The sequence below is a fragment of the Pomacea canaliculata genome, linkage group LG4, assembly GCF_003073045.1.
Source record: "Pomacea canaliculata isolate SZHN2017 linkage group LG4, ASM307304v1, whole genome shotgun sequence".
Lineage (NCBI taxonomy): Eukaryota > Metazoa > Mollusca > Gastropoda > Architaenioglossa > Ampullariidae > Pomacea > Pomacea canaliculata.
In genome coordinates, this window is record NC_037593.1 from 30,418,136 (window position 1) to 30,441,365 (window position 23,230).

The following is a 23,230-nucleotide window of genomic DNA, read 5'->3' on the forward strand; positions in this document are numbered from 1 at the left end:
AAATCATCACCATCAACCCCCATTAACTCTTAGGGATCATGACCCAGTGTATCCACGTCCTAGACGCCAACTGACATCCATGATGTCCAGGAGGCCAACCAAGCTCATTGGGGAGTTGAATATAATCATGTTTCTGCCTCGACTTTGTATAATCTGTCGGCCCTTTTCATACACTAGATCATTTTGTGTTCTTTCAAAGACTCTTAACCAGGTGCATGTTCCCTATTTCTGCAGAACCCCCATGCAACCCTCCATATACCTACAACTCCTTTACAGGAACATGTCGTAAGTTGTATATATCCTTTCTTTCCTCACTCACTCTCTCGTGTGTTTCCTTATGTCTTAAAATTACAGTACCACAGGCAGAAAGACAGACATGAAAAAGAAAATAAAAGGAAGGACCGGTAGTTGTTAGCAGTGGCTAGTAACAAATAACCCTGACGGAGCAGAAAGAGATATCAGAAAGTCTAATTGTTCAAGATTAATCAGGAGTGAAAATATAATTTTAAAACTAATCAGGTATGAATGTATATACGTATCAACGAACTGTGCTCCCTTTTTAAAAAGGTAATCAAAAAAAGAATATTTTGTAATTTCAAAGTGTTTCTTTCTAAATGTGTGAACTTTTACCTTCTCACTATTCATTATTTTCTCCCTTATTGTCAAGAATGTCAGCGGACATGTTTGTCTTCCGAGGTCCTCAACACTGCAGACTGCTCTTGTGGTGAGATCACTTTTCTCTGTAAACCTTCTACCGAATATTTATTTTTAAGACCCATTTCCTCTCAACCTCATCGTGCCCAAATATTCTGCATTTTTTATACTTTCATTCTCTCCCTTCCCTTTAGTATCAACTAATATATATATAACTTGCAAATAAAGAATGATATTGAGTGTAGTACTTTAGATTTTTTTTCTCTCATTTCCCTCTGGCACTGTCTCTGTGTTTGTCTTCCCTAGTACTGCTTAGCTGATTGAGATGAATCATTAATTAACAACCAGTTTGAATTTCTGCAGAACCACTGTGCACTTCACCGCTAACATATGACTCGACTACTCGATCATGTCGTAAGTCAAAGCTTTCCTTATTTAGCTCCTACCTCAACCTTTGCTTGCTTTCTTTCTCTTTCCTGTAATTTTTTTTTTTTTTTTTTTTGGCTGCATTTTTTTTATTTGTTCTTTTCACTATTCTTTCATCGTTCCTTCTCTTCTTGTTTTTCTTTCAACAACGTCTTAAAGGAAACGTTTATAGTATAGAAAAAATTTTCTATAAATTACTATGCATATCTGTGTGTTTGTGTGTGTGTGTCTTTGAGCTTCTTTGTTCCCCTGTGCATCTAAATGCATGGATTTGTGGAGAGTGAGATTGTGAGACAGAAAAACCACGAAAGGTGATGAGTACCGACAGATTGACAGAGACTAAAAGACTGAGAGAAAGGAGAGAGATATCAGCAGATTGACAGGACAATACAAAACAGCTGGAAGTGAAACAGACTTTTTGTTGACTTTTCCTGGCAAAGTTTCTACTGCTTTTAGTAAGACTAATTTTAAGCTTTCTACAATTATGTATGTGTTGCTTTAGCAATTGTATTTAAAAAATGACATCTAATTATAGGATGCACGCGCACATCCTCCTCCTGCTTATCCTCTCAAAGGTTCAACTCTACCACCTGCAACTGCGGTGAGTTCCAACCACCATCTTTGACAGTTTCCTTCTAATGCTCTTTGCAAAACCTTTTTCTTCGTCATTCTCATCACTTTTCTCTCTTTTTCTCAGAAAGAGAGAAACGTAGACCTAAAAAAATTATATTTGAGGACACCAGCGTTTGATAATGGGGGAAAGAGAGAACAAAGGGGAATGAGAAAAAGTGAGAGATAAAATAAAGTCTGTGCATATGTGTGTGTGTCTCTTCCCTATATTCCTCTTGTCGCTTTTTTTCAGACCAAGTATGTATCCCACCACAGGTCTACAATTCGAACAGGACTATGTGGTAAGACACGTCTTTCATTGCTGTGGCCACTCCTTGCTCTTTGCCGGTCGATTGCAGATTATTTTTTTTTTATCATAACGTTCATTTTTAAACTCAATGTACCAGCACACACGCGCCCACACTCACAATACACGCGCGCACGAGCGCGCACACACACTGAACCAGCTTTCTTGAAAAGAGTTCTCAATGAAATGATCCAGATTCTATCTAAATTGCTGTCTTTCATCATGTTTCTGTCTGTTTTTAGTGTGTCCGATTCAGAGCTGTTCAAGCAATCTAGTTTGGGACACTCAGCTGTGCCGCTGTGTCCGTGAGTTAGCTTTCACATTTGATAGTGATATTATAGAAAGACATCATAGATAAAGACAACAATTCTAGGGTTAAACTGAAATACATAACGAACAAGATTATGCGTTAAGACATACATGTACAAATATTGTTACATTGTTTAGTTTTTTATATTTCCACGAAACTTTAAATAAAGTTAGGTAGGTATTTATTATTTTAAAAAAAAAACGAAGCAAGCTGTGTTTACTTTTCTTATCATCATGCCTTGTTCTGTGTAGTATACTCTCCTCTGTGGGTCAGTTAGTTGGATGCAGTTTGATATGCAGCTTTATTCCATTCTTCTTTTCTTTTTAGCTTGCTTGCATGTCTTCTCTAGCTCATTGTTTTATCTAATCGTAAATATAACAGCACATACAACTAACAAAACACTTTTCCGCGTGCAGCTTGTACCCCTCCCTGACATATGACCCCGCCACAAGATCTTGCCGTGAGTACAGCACACCTTGTCCCTTTGTCCTGTTTTGTCTTTGTAGACGTTAAACATGCCATGACATATTCTCTCAAAATTCCAACCAAACTTTTAGTGCAGGCATGCGTGTCCATGTGTGTATGTGTGTGTCGGGTGTGTGTGTGGTTGTGTGTGTAGACTGGACAAAAAGAGGATAATTACTGAATTTTCATTGCAAGAGAGGAAAAAAAACCTGTCAGATTCTTCATTGAGGTACAACCCTTAGTTTTCTTGAAAAAGTCTGGCTAGTGAATAAATGAATTTCTACTTTTGCCTATTGACCTTTCTCGAAAAGATGTCAGCTTACTTGCAGTGCTTATGAGAGACTTGACACTATCTCCTGTAGAGGGTAATCGCCATCACATATTGTCGACTTTCTTACCCGTACTTATTTCCGATAAACGTACATTCTCATGTTTAGTATTAAAGTATTTGACAAAAAATTACGCTTTCATTTATGTGAACCTTTTTTTTTTCATGTGACCTTAGCTTTTATTCCTGCTTAAAACTCTCAATTCGTATTGCCCGATGGCAAAACGCCAAAATTTTATTAAACAATAATACAAAATGAATCAGAAATTTAAAAAATGCCAACCAGACCTGCCTGGTTCGCACACGTCCTCAAAAGTTGCGTTGATTCATTGCATTATGATGTTTTAAAAGTATATGCAAACACAATTGTACACATTTACCTTCGCTGACAGAAGTTGCCACTAACAATAGCAACTAGCAACTAACCATAGCATTAAGATTCAAGAATAAGCGAATGTAAACAAAAACACCACAGAATCTCCATTGTGTGTATATGTGTGTGTGTATCAGAGGGAGAGAAAGATACTAAATGCAGTCAGTTTTATACACAGACATTTTCTTTTTCTCGCTCTGACCATCTTGTATCTTTTTTCTAGATGAAATTTTGTAGTTGTGAGCCTCACGACAGATAATTTATTTTTCGATTTGAACATCCAACGTGAACCATACTGCTGACGTATGACTCCTTAACACTATGTAAATAATGGAGTTAGGTGCAAACATGTCCAGGCCAGGACATTCCGCCTGAAGAGCATAAGTCTCTCAACTCCGCCGTGGCACGAGTTAGCACGAATGATGAATACTTTATAAAATTTAAAAACAATTTTTTCATGTACATCCAATATGTATTTATTATATTTTATATTTTATATATTGCAGAATGCCGCACTCCTATGTTCTTAGACCCAACTACATCAACATGTCGTAAGTAAATTCTTGCCATTACTTAACCACTATCTTCATTCCACATTTGGTTTATTTTTGTCTGGGGTCAGGTACAGAAATGTCCCGGCAAGAACTTCCCACAAGCCACCAGCCTCTTCTCCGCCGTGGCACGAGTTAGCACTGAATGATGAATACTTTACAAAATTAAAAACAATTTTTTCATGTACATCCAATATGTATTTATTATATTTTATATTTTATATTTTATATATTGCAGAATGCCCCACTACTATGTTCTTGGACCCAACTACATCAACATGTCGTAAGTAAATTCTTGCCATTACTTAACCACTATCTTCATTCCACATTTGGCTTACTTTTGTCTGGGGTCATGTACGGAAATGTCCCGGCAAGAACTTCCCACAAGCCACCAGATTCTTCTCCGCTGTGGACACGAGTTAGCACTGAATGATGAATACTTTATAAAATGTCAAAACAAGTTTTTCATCTTCAACCAATTATATATATATATATTTTATGTATTGCAGAATGCGTCTCTCCTCTGTTCTTAGACCCAACCACATTAACATGTCGTAAGTGAATTCTTGCCATTACTTAAACATTATCTTCTTTTAATTAAATAAAATTTTCAGTAACTAGAAGTTGTGCTCTGCAAATTATTCACAATGTAAATATGCTTTCCAACTTTTACACATTAGCTACAAACCTTATCCATTTCGACAGAAATGTGTGTGTGTAGACTACCATTCATGGGTCTCTCTTCTCCGTCTCCTTCTCTTTTTTTTTGTCAGTGTGTCGATGTGCATTTGTCTCATATTGCATTATTCTAACACTACTCATCCTCACCCTTCGTCCCATCAAAGACATGTACGTCTATTGACATCTATTCTAGAATGTACTTGACTTTTATTAAAGTGTTCGAATCTTCTCTATCTGCAGGACAGTTGACGCCAACGTGCAACCCACCTCTGGTGTACAACAACAGCAGTAGAGCATGCGGTAAGTCAGAACTAAACATACTATTCTCCGCTGCCCTCGTCTTTTCCTCCTCTTACTATCTCCCTCCCTTTTATCTTGGGTTTTTTTTTTCATCTCTGCCTTAGTTGTTCTTACTTTTGCCACCTCTACCATCTGCTTTCTATAAATTTCTTTTTTTTTTATTGTACATGTACTATATTTTACCCCTTCCTCTCATTTTCTCCCTCTTACTCTTGTATTCTGGTCTTAAGGTAGTATTACATCTTATCAAGACATTTTTTTTTTTGCAGAGCCATGCCTTCCACCGCTGACCTACGACTATGTTTCACGATCTTGTCGTAAGGAAATTTCTTCGTCCCTCACGTACACATTCATTTATTCACTTCGTTCCTCGAAGTTTGGTGTATTTGTCCAGTTTCTGTGCGTGGGTCTGCATGTATCTGTATGTGTGTGTGCTCGCAGGCATGCTAAGGCGGAAGGTGAAAATTTGTCTTTTTTTCTTTTATTCGCACACAGGTGTGCATATTGTAGTGCATGTTGCGACAGTTATAAGAGTTTGATTGATGACTGTCTAGAAAGTGACGGCCATCTTTAAGACATATTCCTAGTGCAATGCCACTTGGAAAAAAATTGTTTACCTTATCTTTGTTTTAGGTCATCAAACCTTTCGTTGAAAATTAATGACAGCTAATAAGTCGACTTGACTTTTAGAGCCTAAGAATATCATCTGAAGAAAGTCTCTCAGATGGAACTTTAAGATTTTTTTAACTTCGTCTAGTCACAAGTAGACCGCTTTAACATGCCTTGTCAAAAACAGATCATTGTGCTGAAAAGTTATAAAATTTCTAACACGACCGTCCAATCTAAAATGATAAATATTGGGCATGAATTTACATGAAGAATAGATATTCACTCAATAATTATTCACAGTCTACGTAAAGCAAAAGAAAAAAGATCACAGCCTAGAAGAAAGAAGAAAATAATTTCGGAAGAATAGGACAATAATTTTTTCAAAGAAAAAAAACGAAATAAGAATTAAATTTTAAGAAGACAAATGAAATGGTTTTTCATTCTAAACTTAGAGCTACTTGTTATGATGACATTTTCTTATATGGGTTTTTATTTTGTCGATAGGCCCTATATGTACTGAAACATGTGATTTTACATACAAGACAACCCTGTTACATGCAAGTGTAAAAGTCTGCTGTTAACTCTTCAATAAATATTTTAGGTTTGATTAGTGGGTGGCTGGAGGAAGGTAGAAAGGCAAAATGAAAAAGGAAAGATAAACGTACGGAGAGAGAGTATGAATGAATAATTTCCGAATTCATTGAATCAGTTATTCCACCGACGCATTAAACAATTGTTATTGCACCTATGATACGGTCTCCAATGTAGTTGTCGAGCGTTTGTAGTATATGTGTGACGTTGAAGAATTTTTTTGGAAAATATTTTTAAATAAGTGTTGGCTATCCGAACTGTAATAAAGAACCACCCTCTGATATGTTTCAGAGTGTTATAGGACATGTTCTGCCGGTGAAACCTTGAACACAAATCTTTGTTCTTGCGGTGAGTATGCAAACTATTTTCAGTGTGTATGACATGTTTGATTTTTTTGTTTGCGCTAGTTTGTTTTGCTCTTTGGTATCTAAAGGAGTGTGGTGTCGACTTCAGCAACTTGGACCTTCATTGGAAACAGCATTTTGTAGGAAAAAATAACTACTCAAAGCATAAAAGTCAGAAAGTCACCTCTTTAATTTAACAAAAAAAAAAAAAAAAAAACAAAAAAACAAAAAAAAAAAAAAAAAAAAAAAAAAAACCACACACAAAAAAAAAACAAAAACGCTGGTGCATCTAGCTTTTCCTTTAACTATGTAAACGGTCTCGTGAACTATTTTTCATGGTCTGGATTACTACAACCTTATAGTAGACTATCTCTCCATCTGAAACTTCTGATGAGTCAATTTCCTGAAGACTTTTGTTGCATTTTTTTTTTTTTTTGAAGTCACACTGTTAACCTCTGCCGACTGAAATCGGTGGTCGAGAACTTTTCTGACAGCATCTTCTTGAGTTTTGTGATCAAATCGTCGTTGCAGATGACTATTTTCCAACTGCATTGCCTTAGATCAGTGATGCCCAACCTTTTTCGGCCTGCGGGCCATATACATTTCAGACATGCGTGTCACGGGCCGCTTCACCGCAAAAATACAAAAAAAAAAAAAAAAAAAAAAAAGAACAGATACCATTTTTATTAGAAACAAGTTGTATTTTACCATTAATTATGTAGTAATTACTGGGATATTTGAAGTTGTTTTCCCGAAACCAACTTCTGAATGTCCGGCTGCATAGTAGAGACACCAAGTCGGAGCACTGAATCGAAATGTTTGTCCATCGAAAAAAAAAAAAAAAAGATTGAGAGACGCCCATAAGTAGGGATAAATACTTCTTCCCGTTTTTCTAGTTTTTTTTGTTTTTTTTTTTTTTGCTTTGTTTTGTTTTGTTTTTATTATTATTACTAACATGCCGATTTCCTGCACTGTGGGTAGAAGTTTCGCGGGCCGGATGGCACCGCGTCGCGGGCCGGATATGGCCCGTGGGCCGTAGGTTGGGCATCCCTGCCTTAAGATGATCTCACTACAGACTGTTAACATAGATCGTTGCCACCGGTTTTGTTTTAAAACCCGTTGTAGATAAGCCGATGAGACTGGCATTCGCTTTTTAAATTATGGTTTGCTGGACTTACCAATGCCCTCGACACTCTTCGTCTGCAGAAAATTTATGATCGTCGCGTAACAAGCTTTAGTGCCCGATTCTAGTTTGATATCATGAGACTTTCTGTTAGAAATAGTTTTGTTCTTTTATGTGTGTATACAAAGCCAGTGATGATAAGGACGTCTTCGTCGTTGTAGTGCAAGAGCATGAACAGTTATTTTGTGTATTCCAACAGAGTCGACATGTAGGCTGACTCAGGCGAGCTGCTCAACTGGCTACACCTTCAACGCTACTTCATGCAGTTGTCAACGTAAGTCTTTATGCAAGAGTGTTAATGAAAGTAAGCAGAGTTTGGGGAAGATGCTGATGACTACAACAACAATGTTGACGATAAAAATGTCAGATTATGAACTTTATTATTATATTTCATTCCAGTGCAGTACTTACCTGTACAGTATATTTATCACTTTCAGCAATCTGCCGGCAGACAGTGCGGTGTGACGCCGGTAGTTACTTTGATGAGACTCGGTGTACATGCGGTAAGTAGCTTTGTCCGTCTCACTGTCCGTCTGTGTCTGTTTTAAACTACTTTCTATGTCCTCAGCTTCTTTCCCCAATTGAATACACTCTGATGTTTGCAAAAACATTACTGCATACAACTAATTCGCAGAAGAAATAGTCACAGACCAAACCCACTTTCAGTCAAATATGAGTAGTTGAAAAAAATACATTTGTCGTGGTTGAACAAAACTCTGAAATGTAAGGAGTGCTGTGCATGTTTTAACAAAAGAACACATTTTGAGTTGCTTGGTTTTTTTGTTTTTTGTTTTTGTTTTTTTTTGTTTTTTTTTGTGCAAGTTCTTTGCAGACTTGTGCATGATTGTTAGTGGTGTCGTTGTGGGAATAGTTCATTTATATAAGTATGAGTCTTCAATGTATCTTCTTGATTCTGTTGGCAGTGGCTAACTGCAGACAAACTCAGGCTGGTTGTCAGTTCGGCTACGTCTTGAACTTAGTTACCTGTGTCTGTGAGCCATGTAAGAACTTTTACTTTATTACATTTACGAAAGACTTGATATGTAATCAATGAACTATAAGCTAGCCAAGATGATGGTAAGAACTGGGGTATGGTGACGATGGCCAGTTACATCAAAAGAATTGCTAGATAAGATTTTTTTAAATCTGTAAAAAAAAATATTAAAACCTAGAGTCGTTTGTTACTACATTATTTTTAATCTCTAATTTTGCGCTCACTGTTCACACTTGTAACTTCTGTTCAACAGCATGTGCCTCTAGTTCAGTCAACTGTGTCTACGGCACTCGACGAAGTCAGCCATCATCATCAGGAGAGTGCTGTGACTGCCAGTATGGCTTCACAGGAGCCCAGTGCAACAGTGAGTCTTGTCCTTATTTTCCTCCTTTTGGTACCAATCAGATTCAAGCAAAAAAGCGGACTCATTGCGAAGAACAAGATCACAAAATCGTAAACAAAATCACAAAATATTAACAAAGACGTAGAACAAGTGAACAATTAAATTAGTAACAAAGCTGTAGAGCAAGTGACCAAGTTAGTAACAAAGATGTAGAACAAGTTAACAAATTAGTAACAAAGATGTAGAGCAAGTGACCAAGTTAGCAACAAAGATGTAGAACAAGTTAACAAATTAGTAACAAAGATGTAGAAGGATCGGAGAACAACGCGACGACTCACTACTTTCCGGCAGTAAAGGGAGATCACTGTAGATGTAACGATAACGACTCCCGGGAATAAGGTGAGTAACATCAGGAGAATACTCGAATACACGGAGTAATTTTGGGAATATGAAGAAATGTTATCATATGAAACCGCAAGAAGGTGATCATCACTTCAGTTTACTCACTGTAGCTCAAGGTCGCTACCAAAGCGAGTTAAGCAGAGTGAAATCCAGTCAATAGATTTAAACAGCTCGCACTGTAAATAACATTATAGACAAACCTGTTGCAAACCAGAAAAGGAAGAAAAACGCTGTAGAAGCACATGTAGACATGAAGGTCCAACACTTTTATCCAAATTGAAGCATGACAGCAAAACATAAACAAAATAAAGGAGAGCCGATCCCCACAGCCCGTTAGACCAAGGGACAGAACTCTCATTCTTTTAGTGAAAGTGAAGTCTTACAAGCATATCTCTTCTTTTTCTGTAAAAGTAATATTGAATGATTTTCTTCGAGGTTCATCTCTATCTCATCTGTGCAGACTCCGTACTCCCGAGATAATTACTTTGAAATATTGTGCTTCTAGATTTAGCTTGATACAATGGTACCTGTCACTTGACGATATGAAATAATCAGTAACACTTGTTAATCAGATATACAAAGAATAGAAACAATAGCTGAACAATGATAGTAAGCATTCGTAGGGATGAGAAGTAAAGAAGAAAAATATTTTGGTTGTTGACTGTGTTGTTATTATTACATTTTCATAACCTTACCATTCTTGCAAAATCTTCCACGTGGAAAACCTTTTCTTTATGACAGTTTGTGACACTCGGCTTCTCCGATGTCAAAACGGTGGTACACCCTCCCAGTCCCCAGTGAACGGTCAGTGTGTCTGTATTTGCCCTCCTTACTGCAGTGGTCCTACCTGCTCCAATCGAAGTAAGTTTGTGTCTCTTACTGTTGAATGATGTTCACGGTTAAACAACTGATAACATGTGATAAATGGAAGATAATCTCCTAAAATCGTTAAGAAAGTCATGCAATTAAAATGACTAACTGTGTTGTGTTTTCAGACAATAAATTTCTGGTGTTTATCCCGATTCTTTCTCATTTTTCACAAATGGTTTGCTCACCAGCTTGTGACCCCAGTTCCGCCAGGTGTGTGTACGGAAATGTCCGGAGCTCACCCACGACGTCAGGAGACTGTTGTGACTGCAACTACGGCTTCACCGGCAGCCAGTGCGACCGTGAGTTTGTCTTCACTCATCCCCATCTTTCTTTTCAACTCCCGTTAGAGAATCACTAGCATGAAATCTTCTGTCAGGTGTAAATGAAAGTTTTCAAAAGTTTCTTTTTAATAGTTTTATCGTCAATCTGTGATCTTTCGTGCTGCAAGCGTGCATGAAATCTGAGAAGAAAATCTACCAATGACAACGACGGTATATTTATGTGACCTATTCCTAGTAAAAAAAAAATCCATAACAGAAAAGTCTGAAGACTAAGACTAAAGCCCACAAACTTAAAAAGAACTGAAGTCCGAGGTCTTTAATGGTACACTCAGTGCGGCCACAACTGACATCAAAGTCTAATCAGTAGAAACTATTTGTCCACGTGAGGATGGCTAGATAACGACTTCAAAACATCCTTTCAACACAAAAACAAATTTTTAAAGAAATTTACTTTTGTACACCAGGCTGTGACACTCAAATTGCCCGGTGTCTAAATGGTGGTACACCCAACACATACCCCACCTCCGGTCAATGCGGCTGCTCTTGTCCTCCTGGCTACACGGGTACCAACTGCGAACAGCAAGGTGAGTGTGACCTGTCCTCATATTATTGGTGGACATGTTTTCGCAACACAGTCTAAAACTGATAAACATGCATCGTACTGTTAGAAATAGCTAAATTTACCAATGTGTTGTGTACAACACAACTCGCAAACTAGCACCGAGGTAGACATATTCCTCTAAACATATTGATAGCTACATACGTCACTATGTAATATAACTGAACATCAAGTCGTGATCACTAAATGTTGGTCTCAGAAGTAACTTTTCTTACTAATGCGGTGCGTAAAAACTAAAGTAATTAAAATTATTTACTGATGTGACAGAATTAAATGACAGAGTGTACTACTCTTCCCCAGGCTCTGCAAGAAGTTGGTCACATTTTGCAATTCTGTTATGATAATTTATAATAAGACTGTTGTTTTTTAGCATGTTGATTTTTCATAGAGCTTGAAAACAATGTAATATTTTATGATAATTTATAGCAAGGCACCCAGAATGTGCAGACGTTGAAACATCTGTCGACTGTTAGTCACAATTTTGACTCTGAACAAACAGTTAATTCTCAGTGATAATTTTGACTGTTTACAAAAAAGCCGTTGTTCACTTGACTGGATTCTTCTGTTACGATAGGCTACATACAGATTTATGTGATTTAGAATTAGCGCTTCTTGTATTGATAATGAGAGAGGTTTAAAATATCTGGTAGCAATGTTATTTGTGACCAGGATCCTTTCTTCAGTTAAAGAGTGAAGTTCAATCTTTAATAGCTTTACGATTATTTTTTTTCTTTCTCACTTTTCACAAATGATTTGTTGACCAGTGTGTGACTCCAGAACGGTGAGGTGTGTGTACGGCAATGTCCGGACCACACCCACGGCGTCAGGAGACTGTTGTGACTGCAACTACGGCTTCACCGGCAGCCAGTGCGACCGTGAGTTTCTCCTCACCTACATCATTTTTCTTACAAATCCCTGCTTGAAAAAACCTTGCATAAAGTCTTTCATCAGGCGTTCATTGACATTTGCATAAGTTCTTTTGCAAATCTGCGTATTCTTGTGCGTACAAGCGTGCATAAAATCGTAGAAAAAACTATAACAAAACTATCAGCGGCTGCGTGACCTATTCATAGTTAAAAAAAAAAGAAAAAGAGAAAGGATCAAAAACAGCAAATAAGAGATAAGGCTGCAGACCAAGAAAACAGGAAAAAATCTTAAAGAGAGTTTTTATGATACGCAGAGTACAGACACAGAAACCAGCGTCAAATTAATATCCATAGAAAACTATTTGTCCATATTTCTAGAGAGACTACGAGGCAGTGCAAAAGATATCTATTATGACTTAATTAAAATAGCAATCAATCATCACACGTAGATAGGCTTATTGCTCTTTGTATTGTAGCTTAGCAATATAGTATGAGAGACAGAGAGAGAAGAAGAAGAAAAAGAAGGAAAGGGCAAAGAAAGAAGAAATTAAGAAAGTTTTAGTTGTTTGTATAAAGCTGGAGTAACGATGCAGAAAACAGTAGTTGTAAATCGATATGTTTACTTCTGTGTTGGAGATCTTCAGAAAATCTCACTTCACGACAGATTTTTAACCATTAAAATTTCAAGAAATAAGTTTGCTTTTGCACGGCAGTGTGTGATACTCGCATTAACCGGTGTCAAAATGGCGGTACACCCAACGCATTCCTCACATCTGGTCAATGCGGCTGCACTTGTCTTCCTGGCTACACGGGTACCTACTGCGAACAGCGACGTGAGTGTGACCGGTCTTCAGATAATTGTTGCTCATGATAATCTGAAACTGAATAGTTGAGAAATAAGCATCCTAGTATCCGAAGTAGCCAAACTTGCCAGTGCATTATGTACAACACAACGCTGACTAGTACTTACTGGTAGACATATTCCGCTGCTCACGTTACTAAGAAACATAATCTGAATATTAATTTTTGATAAATAAAAATAATGGTTACAGAAGCAGCTACTCTTGCTAATGCGCTATGTAGAAAGCAAGTTAAATGATAAAAAAATAGCAAAATATGATAAAAGCTGTGTATCTACTCGCGCGCTGTGTGCGAATGCTATTCGTGTGTGCGCGTCTATTCTTGGCTGCGCGTATTTTGCGTTTGTCTGTCTGCATGCTTAGGCTGCAATACACCTTGCGTATATGGAACGGTGGATCCAACCACTTGCCAGTGCGTCTGCTACCCAAACTTCGTTCTCAATGACTGCAGCCGTAAGTTGAGGTTTCTTGCCATAGCTTTTCTTGCAAAGAAGTAGGCGCTGATGTTCTGAAAGTTTCTAACTAGGGCTAACATCATCCATCATCAGTATGTCGTTGGCATGAAATCAAAAACTGCTTCTTGTTGGTGTCCAAAAATAGTCGTGTGTCATCAACTTGTTGCTTGTTCGGTACGTGATGTTCATTAATATAATAAATATCTCTCACATCATAAAATAGGGGAATATGGCATCATTGTGTCGCCTGCTAAGTACCCATTCACATACTTATTTTGGCTGCTCTGTGAATCTTGAAAATTTTCCAGACATTGCAGGGACATGAAAGAAACACATCATCAAGTCTTAAGACACTAAATTGCTACTCTCTCTTATCACATCCATAAATATGATGTTTGTAATTTGTTCGAATGTCAGTGTTGGTCTAAAAACACGTGTAAATGAACTTAATAAGCATCTGAGATTTTCAATCCATTTTTATGCGACTTTTTTTAAGCTGTGGTTGTTCTTTTACCCTTGCACAGAGTGCGACATTTTTTCCATGAATTGCCAGAATGGAGGCTACCCAGCAGTACAAAACAACCAGTGCGCGTGCACGTGCCCTGCTGGCTTCACTGGCTCGCGCTGTGAGCGTAAGTGCTGCGTTTTGTGCATGCGCGTGTTCCCATGGCAACTGTTTCAGCGTTAGTGCCTAGTCATCAGCTAGCTGCTAAGTTAGTGTTGAAGGGTTTATCCAAAGATAGAAAATTGCTGGTTGGTGACTGTCAATCTTAGAAAGAAAACTAGTAAACATTTGTAACCCATTTGACAAGGGGTGGGTGTGTTAAGTTGCATCTGTGTTTAATTGCGCGCGCGAGTGTCTGCGTGCGCGTGTCTCTGCCAATGCATGTTCATGTTCGCGCGTTTTTGTGTGTGTGTGTGTGTGTAAGAGATATTTCACACGCTTTAAAATATACATTTTAGATGGTTGAGTGACAAAGGTCATAATTTCGCAGACAAAATCAGACAACACTTCACGATCTCCAGAGATTAAGGAAAAGGGATAAATCGCAATCATATATGACAAAACAATAGAGAAAACGGGGGAAGACGAGAAAGAAGAAGAGGAAATGACATGACATGGAAGTCAAGTATTAGCAACAGTTTCAAAGACAACAGCAGCAGTAGACAAAGTAACAAAGAAAGCTGCCGACAACATAATGAGCACAACTCAATGTCTTGAAAAAAGTTCACATTCGAAAACATCATAAATGTCTCTGACATTTTGTTCTGTATGCCATCACACAGCACTCAGTCTGATCTTTGACTTCAGAATAACCTGCCAACTTCCTCAAAAGCTTTTCAATGAAACTTTCTTTTGTACCACAGAGTGCAGCACTCAACCTAACATTTGTCAAAACGGCGGCACGGTTAACCTAATCCCGATTAATGGCCAGTGCGGCTGTAGATGTCTTGCTGGCTACACTGGTCTCTACTGTGAGACAGCACGTGAGATCTTTTTTTCCTCCTTCCTAAACTTACTTTTAGTCATAGATAGTCTTTTAGAGTATAAATTATGATAATATTGTGAGAAACCACTTCTTTTTGGCACACCGATAGTTGAGTCGGTATTGTGGTCAACAGTACGATCGCCAGCTAACATAACATGTCATATCATTTATTAAAAATATCATTTTCGCATGCATACTTTAAACAGTGCTAGTAAGGAATATTCTGAAACTCTGCCTAGTAGTTAGCTCGGTTAGGGAGCAGAATGTCGCTGTCAAAAAAAAACAAAACAACAACAACAACTGGGTATCTAATTTATGATGGAATGCAAAAGCTTTGGAATGACAGATATGGGTTCCCCCTTCAGCATTGCCTTCATTGCTACTAGATCATGAGCCAATTTACCCGTCCTCTTTTAGTTTGAAAATTGGACATAGACATACTTTAGCCCCATAATATGCATCTGGATAAAACATATTTTCATACGCTTTTAGTAGCAGATCCTCCCAAAACCCACTGTTTTATTAAATACTAGTTTTCTCAGAAGAGGCAGCTTAACAGATATAATTATTTTTGGCTGCCGACAGTGACATCTATCCTTAACGGGTTTATAAATTCTTCAAAACAAAACAAAATTAAGAGAACCTAAAATAAAAATCGTGAGGAAGTTGTTTAGCTAGGGACTATTTTTCCTTTTTCTGGGCTGATACTATGGTTTCTCAAAAGATATAATTGTGTTGATCTGGATGGGTAGATTAGAAATTACAGCTGTTTTAATTTCGCTACCCCTAAAACTTTTCAATTTTCCTTGTGGAAAAATGACGATTTTGTAATATTTGAATCTGCATATCTCACAAAAGTGACCTTGCAATTTGGAGTAAAATATTAGAACAACAGTGTATAGTGATTACTTTGAAACAAATACGTTTTCGGTGTATTTAGTGGATTATTATTTGAAATGGAGTATTTGAAATATGGTGTCTTCGTGCAAAATGACCAAGCGCAAAACTATTTTTTTTTAATTTGCAGGTATTTTTTTCCTGTCTGTTTTCTTGCAAATTAGCTTTTTAGTCACTTGAGTACAAAGTCAGTGTTGGTAACTTCTCATACAAAGAACTTGGCGACTACGAAGTTTTCACGATGATATATATATATGAGAGCTTAAATCATGTTCCCAAATAAAGTAGTTCTAGCTGTTACGCAAATCACAAACTTCAAAAAGCAATATCTCCAAAATTAATAAAGATAAAAATTCGGTTTCTGTTTTGTTTTTCTTATATTTTCTTGTACTTTCGTGTAAACATACCAAAATATTCATTTAACAAAAAATTAATTTTGTTTCCGGTACCTAATGTTCTTCTTGTTCCTAATCACCCCCAGTGGAGCAAAGATTTGTTAGTCGTTTTTTATGAAACGTTTTGTTGTTTTTGCACTTTGGCACAGTTTGCTCCAGCAACACCATCACTTGTGAGAATGGAGGAACACCCTACCTGAACACAAACAATGGCCAGTGTGCCTGCTCATGCCTTGCTGGCTTCAGTGGCCCTACGTGTGGTATGTATGTCCTTTTTAACCCTATTGATGCTCTTCTTATTGCTGTGCAAGTTTATCTGTAAAATTCGGAGAGCTAGGCACGTAGATAACACTTATGGCCTAACTCTGTTCACCCACGTTAACATAATTCTTCAAACACTACCTGAACAAACACTACCTGCATCCTTCAGCCAATCATCAACTAGCCAGAGCAAACATTGAGGAAGACCACACCCCAACTGAGCAGTGACCATGCAAGCCCCGCTCGATGGGGGATGTTTTCTCGCTGTCCTGCTCAGGTAGGTCTTGCCGACCAGGTGTGACCTCGGATGCTGTCCCTTTTCACAGCCATCATGTGTAACCGTTGCGACTGCTTCCCCGCGATCCCTTGAGTCTGGCTAAAGTGAGCCTCCTCAACTGCTGCTTTCTTTTCTTGAATGGTGTGGCCAGTGAGGACCGGCTGTCTTAATTAAAACCTTCTGACAGCTTGTACACGGGGCCTTCATATTTACCCAAGTGTTCTCTAATAGTGGGACATTTCCTGTCCTACCTGGTTATCACAAGACTGTAGTTTATTTATCTAATATTCTTATAAACACACATAACTCTTTGGTGAAGAATGGTTTATACACAGCTGCGTAATTTAAGATTTTCTTAATGCCAAAGACATTAGTTGAAACGAATTGTATTTTACTCAGAACTGAATTGTTGATGTATGCTTATTATTACGTTTAGGACGTGGATTATGTACACTACCATGCGGACCCAACAGCAGTCCAGACAGACTTGATAATTTGTGTACTCGGTGTGTGTGTAACCCTGGATGGACTGGACTTTACTGTAACAGTAAGTAACCACCTACATTGGGACTCAAAATTAGAAATCGTGCTTTATACTCTTTATTAAGTTAATATGCTGTATGACTAAAAACAAAATCAAACCAATGGAAGTTACATCGACGTAATTTCGCGTTCTAGCGCCAGTGACAGTGTCTCCACCCACCACATCAACTGAACTCTGCTCGGCGTCCGAGTCCCCATGTCTTAACGGACAGCCCGCTTACCGCGACTGTAACGGACGTTGTATCTGTAGATGTGACTCTCGCTTCTACACCGGCCCCAACTGTGAATACAGAGTGGAACGTGAGTAGTCTTGCTTGCTACAGATTCATTCTGGTTATATATTTTAAGAGTGGATCATCATCATCATCAATCATCATCCATCATCAGTCCATCATCCATCATCGTCATCATCATCATTGTCTTATAGCTTGGGCATGGGAGGCCTCTGGCTATCTTACCACCAAATCTCACCATTTTTCTCAGTTTTTTTTTTTTCTCTACTGGTTAATGTGTTTGACTGTGGAGTAGATGGTTCTGGTTAGAATCCTACTCAGACTTGTGGCTGGAAAAATTCCCCAGTTCAGCTTAACAAATGGATTTTTCAGGGTAGAGAAAACGGCATTAGAGAATTAGGCTCCGCTTTCAACATGCTGTGCCATGAACACAGTAAACCACTTACATTCACATCCCCTACAGCCACTTTCTTGTGTGTTCCTGAGACCATGCCTGTCAGATTTCTTAGTTGTCAGTGATTATGAACCTCCAGCCACCAAAACTATGAATTCTTTAGCCTTACTTGCTATTCTCTGTGATGCTTTGAATGACAGGCCATTCCACTATTGGATGTTGTCTGGAAAAGTTTTATCAGCTTCATCTTATTCCGTCCTGCATTGTTTCCTGATGTCACAAACGGATTCGTTTCACAACACATTCATTTAACACAATTGCCCAGTCTTTGAACAAAGAACACAACGATTGCCTTAGGCTGCCCAGATCGTGTATACTTGCGGTGCCGGGCTACGGACTTTCACGAGACAGGATACAATCCGCTGTAGGTATGAACCATGCCATCCTTGACGAACGTTAAACTCTAGTGAGGTCAAAATCTGACACCTGATGATCTTGAGATGTGTCAATGCTAATTTAGCTCGCGACTTTTTCAATGTGCTAAGTTCTTCGCATGGCCCAGTTATTTGTAGGATTCCTTATTTTTGTACATCCTGTTCGGAAATGTGGTCTGTGTTGAAGATATGGAGCATCCTCCCGTGGCATCTCATCTCCATGTGCTGCATGCCATTTTCTCTTGCCATTCTGCTGTCAGGGTCAAAGTCTCACACATACAAAGACTTGAATATAACCAATGATCGCATTTTCCTGATTTCGGAATAGAGAGAAGAGTTGTCATCCTTTCAGATGGGTTTCAACCGAGTCCTGCTGAATTATTTAAAAGATACCATTTCCAGCTTTCATCTTCGTCTGACACAACTGAACCCGAGTATTTGAAGCTGCGGACCGTTTCTTACTTCTCACAATTAACTATGACGCATGTGCTGATTCTTTTTATGTTATCAGTCATCATTTTATCTGTCATGCGTTGATCTCCATACCATACATATGTATAATATTTATGCTGTTACATAATAGCTCCAACCCGTACACATGGGTGTTGGTTGGAAGCTGCTGTCGTGACTGCTTGGTGCTAGGTAACAACATTCAAAACAATTGACTTGATGTATACGTGACCAGACCTTTTATCTACTTCTGTGCAGCAAAGCTGTGCGACAACTGCCTTTTCCAGAACGGAAACTACCTGGCTCCGGTACAAGGTCGCTGCGACCTTTTCGTCGTGTGCCAGCCGACCAATGAGGAGCAGACGGAGTTCATACCCTGGGTACAGTCCTGCCCCGCGGGTACCATGTTTCAGACCAAGGGCTCCGTCATGGGCTGCATTGGTTTTGGAGAAGGCGTCTGCAGTTCGGGTAAAGGCACCGTCAACGTTTAGTCAATTTTTTTCCCTATCTACAAACTAGTTTCCTCCATTTAATGGTTTGTTCTTTCTTTCGATCCTTTATTCCCTTTTTTCATACTCACTTCCCTTTTTTTTTCTTGCCCCAGAATAGATTAACTTTGATCTTGGGTGGATCGCTGAATTCACCGACCACACATTAACCAAGCACAAACACATAAACCTCTTTAATCATTAGCTAATCCACTCCCTTCCTGTCCTTCAGGCTCGTCTCCATCTTCTTATTTAGAAACAAGCAAATAACAACCACTATCATGTCAATGTCATCTTCTGCCTCTCTGAATAACTCACCATCTTGTCACATCATTTGCAGACCCTTGCCAGACCCTGGGAGTAGGCGGCCGCTACGCCCACGCCACTGAGTGCGCCCGTTATTACGAGTGCAGCAACCAGGTCACCGCGGCCTCTCAGTGCTGTCCGGCCGGCCAGAGCTTCGATGCACGGACCCAGCAGTGCGTGAACAACCCCTCATGCGTAAACACGTGCGCTGGCACGTACCGGCCTTGTGACACGACCATCATCGGGCGCGCGGGGACAGAGGAGTTCTGCCCCTACAGGGCTCGACCCAACAACGAGAGTTTCTACTACCACCTCAAAGCCGAGGCCTTCAGTTACCCGTGTGGTCTGCAGAGGATCTTCAACTCCACCAGCTGTCTCTGTCAGGATGACCCTCGCGCTGGTGAGTGAGCCCAAGCCCTTCAATCATTGTTTTCTGATCACATGGTGTTGCTTGAAGGGTTTGTTTAGAGATGAATTTCAGCGTGAACAGATCTTCATAGTCCAGTTCGCCTAAGTATTTGACGAACATGCTGATTGAATATGTTTACGGTTCAAGAGGAATACGGCGGTTAGACTCTGGTATGTCCTAGATACGGCGAACTACTGCCACAACGGCAACTAGGCTATGGAACACATTACCTTTTAGAACTGGTGTCCATATCTGTGTTCCAAAATATTGGAACACAAACCTTGACGATAGCATCTCCCTTGATATACAAACTCTTCTTTATTATTAAGACATATATTATGAAATATTTTGTGAGTGTTCTATCCTAATGACTTATCACACCCTTTACCAGGCTGTGGACCAACCATCGACCTTCCTTTCGACACCTCCTCGCCGAACAAGTCCGTGCCCCTCAGAACCGTTGCCGGCAGTCACGGTCGCGCAGGTTATTTCGACGGCACCAGCAGGGTGGTCATCTACCGCTACTCCAACTCCGGCTTCTACACCGACTACTTCCTGATGCAGTTCCGCGTCAAACCTACCTCGGTGGCCGCTCTCGGCGCCGGTGAGGTAGCGCTGGTCAGCAACGGAGACTGTGGTGTTACTGAGTCGCTGGGCATCACCTTGAGCAGCAACTACGTCAGCTTCAAGGTGCAGCAGGAGGGCTCCAGTCGCTTGGAGGTCCTGCGGGTACCATATTCACCCTCTTCGGTGAGTCCTGCCTGTTTTGTTGCTCGCAAAGTAATTTATTCTCCTGAGAAGTACTTTGGCCTAGTGGTAAAACACTCGTTGTAACCACTGTAACTAAGATTCTTTAGGCCAGGGGTTCAGATCTCGTCTCAAAAAATAAGTATATTTTTCTCAATGTAGCACCTGTTCACCGGCCAATTGAGTTTTTTCCCTGACCCTCCCTTCGCCTCTCCAGTATCCCTAGTGTAACTCATATTTGCTTAGGTGGGGGCTTTTTCTCATCAAAATAAACTACCAAAGTCTACGGGTGAATGAAAGACTTCTTTGATGTTTCCTTCTCTATTTTACAGGTGAACTATCTTCACCTGACCAACCCTTCCTCCCTTTCTGTCCCATTCACAGGGGTGTAAGTTAGCGTAGTGTGTCTATGTAGTGTCTATTCCATTATCGTTGCCAAGTAAAAATACAATTATTACATTAATATTACACCATAACGTTAACATTACCGAATAATATCTGGTGAAGATCGATGTACCTAAAATGCTTGGTCTCACTTCATCACAGGACTGGCTCGACATCAAGTTCGTGTACGAGCGACTTGGTGACGGGCTGTACAGTTTCACTGGCACTGTCAACGGACAGTCGCAGAGCTTGGAAATGACCTGTAAGTTGTTGTGGTGTACATGTACTTAACTATTTCTTATTAATGTTAAGTAATGATCTTGGGAGTATTTTGATCTCTTGCTGCTCGATCTCCAAAGAACTGCATGAAGTTTTACTTGTCAAAGATTTCAGTGAGCACATGGAATGAATTTTGTACCACGCACTTCCACAGATCAAATCTTGTCACAAGCTGTTAAGGATTAATAATGACCCTTAACTATCTTGACTCGGCCCATTAATAATATGCAAGTTTTTCTTCTTGTTAAAAATTATTTCTCACCTTTTAAGACTTACTGTTGCAAAGATGGTTACAGATATTCTTAATGGCAGATTATATTGGGTATCTACCGTTGTATGTCCTTAAACCTTGCAAAAAATTGTGGTATGCCTTGAATGACCTAACTGGTGATAATTTCTGGTGTTCTATACAGCCGTCATTGCCACCCGTGCCTGCGCTCTGCACATTGCCCAGGGCCAGAATTACCGGAACCTGGATGGCTACGTTGATGACGTAAGCACTTCTGCAAGCCAACATAGTCGTTTAACTGTAACAGTCCTTTAGACCGTCTTTGCAAGATTCTGTGCGTGTGAGCAGTTGTGTCTACATGCATATGAGTCTGGGTTAAAATACAGTTAATTTTATTTTCCTGAAAAGGAGCTACATCGTATAGTAAAACATAGCTTTTCAGTATCCCTCTCAGACCCTTTCCAAGAGTTCACTTGTGCATTATACACTTACCAAACAAAGGGTTGATCCTTCTTGACTTTGACAAGAAGCATCATCTAAGCATGAAGACTTATATTACTCAAAGCACTGAATATAATTTTGTATACACACAAGTACTTACATATACTATACACATCACTGTCCCTATTGCTGACAGAAGCCCCTTAGCTATTCTAAGATTTTTAGTCAATGGTACACATCAGCAATGCCTGTTAATAGGATTGCTGACGTGCACGTTAAACCAAATGACACTTTTAACATCTTTTTTTGGTTCTCTTTTTCTTCACAGTTCCAGATATGGATGTGCAAGCCCTCAACAGTCTTTGGATAGATCCCAGAATGAGAAGTCATTGTGGCAAGGCCACAACAGCCTACAGTCAAAGAAATTGCTTATTATGTGTTCAAATGCTTCGCTTTGTCTTTAAACCGAAAATGGGTCTCTTACGAGTTAATGTGCTGGCACATAAGACAAGTAATCAGTAAGCATGACACTGACTCAAATTCAGCAGATTTTAATTGTTTTGTATTGTTTTATTTTACTTTATTTGACTTTGTTGTATAAACTGTTTAAGTAAGCACAGATATCCTTTATTACCAGTGTACTTCTCATGTCCAGGCTCAGATTTCTCCACAAGAGTGGAGCCATTTCCAGTCTATAAATTAATGTTGCCAATAAATCTGTGTCAAAAAACTTATTCATGCTAGAAAGTTTCCTCAAAAACGTTAAGGTTGAAAAGGATACGTTTCTTATTGTCGAATAGTTATCTTTCATCATTTGATAATTTATTATAGACATATGTATATCCTCCAGTATCTGCCACACTGAATACTGCCTTCAGTAAACGCTGTTGTCTATGTTCCTCCTCTACTAGTCATATATTTGATAATCAGACTATTCCCTCCTTAAGTCATAATAAAGTCAAATGTTCAGCCTGCAAAAGCAGGCATTTTTTAAAACCTAAATTGTTTTGTTAAAGAAAGGCATAAAACACTTCAAAAAAATATTGCGTGTATTCACTTTTGAAGCCCCTTTCCATTTCTCCTTAAAAGAGTATAAGCCTTGCCAATAAAAAACTACATGAAAAAAAAAGACATGTCTGGTTAGTTAACTGA

General features: G+C 39.0%; 1 protein-coding gene across 1 annotated transcript; it reads left to right on the forward strand.

The window, feature by feature from the left end:
* Window positions 1-1,049: 1,049 nt before the first annotated feature.
* LOC112562024 (fibropellin-1-like) lies at window positions 1,050-23,207 on the forward strand. Its single transcript, XM_025234983.1, has 32 exons — window positions 1,050-1,068; window positions 1,616-1,681; window positions 1,943-1,991; window positions 2,239-2,301; window positions 2,723-2,766; window positions 3,979-4,023; window positions 4,262-4,306; window positions 4,533-4,577; window positions 4,945-5,004; window positions 5,274-5,321; window positions 6,496-6,552; window positions 7,931-8,005; window positions 8,169-8,234; window positions 8,655-8,732; window positions 8,979-9,089; window positions 10,212-10,331; window positions 10,529-10,639; window positions 11,086-11,205; window positions 12,005-12,115; window positions 12,820-12,939; window positions 13,330-13,419; window positions 13,946-14,053; window positions 14,790-14,909; window positions 16,353-16,463; window positions 17,178-17,288; window positions 17,420-17,584; window positions 19,054-19,263; window positions 19,624-19,989; window positions 20,390-20,748; window positions 21,292-21,391; window positions 21,822-21,901; window positions 22,407-23,207. The coding sequence occupies exons 3-32, from the start codon at window positions 1,987-1,989 to the stop codon at window positions 22,446-22,448; spliced, it is 3,186 nt and encodes a 1,061-aa protein (XP_025090768.1). The 5' UTR covers window positions 1,050-1,068; window positions 1,616-1,681; window positions 1,943-1,986; the 3' UTR covers window positions 22,449-23,207.
* The last annotated feature ends 23 nt before the right edge of the window (window positions 23,208-23,230 follow it).

What these genes read in the sequence shown, in the direction of transcription:
- LOC112562024 (XM_025234983.1), top strand. An exon ending in TCCTACCTGCTCCAATCGAA is followed by an intron (nt 10,332 to 10,528) that starts GTAAGTTTGTGT and finishes TTTGCTCACCAG; the next exon opens with CTTGTGACCCCAGTTCCGCC. An exon ending in TACCATATTCACCCTCTTCG is followed by an intron (nt 20,749 to 21,291) that starts GTGAGTCCTGCC and finishes ACTTCATCACAG; the next exon opens with GACTGGCTCGACATCAAGTT.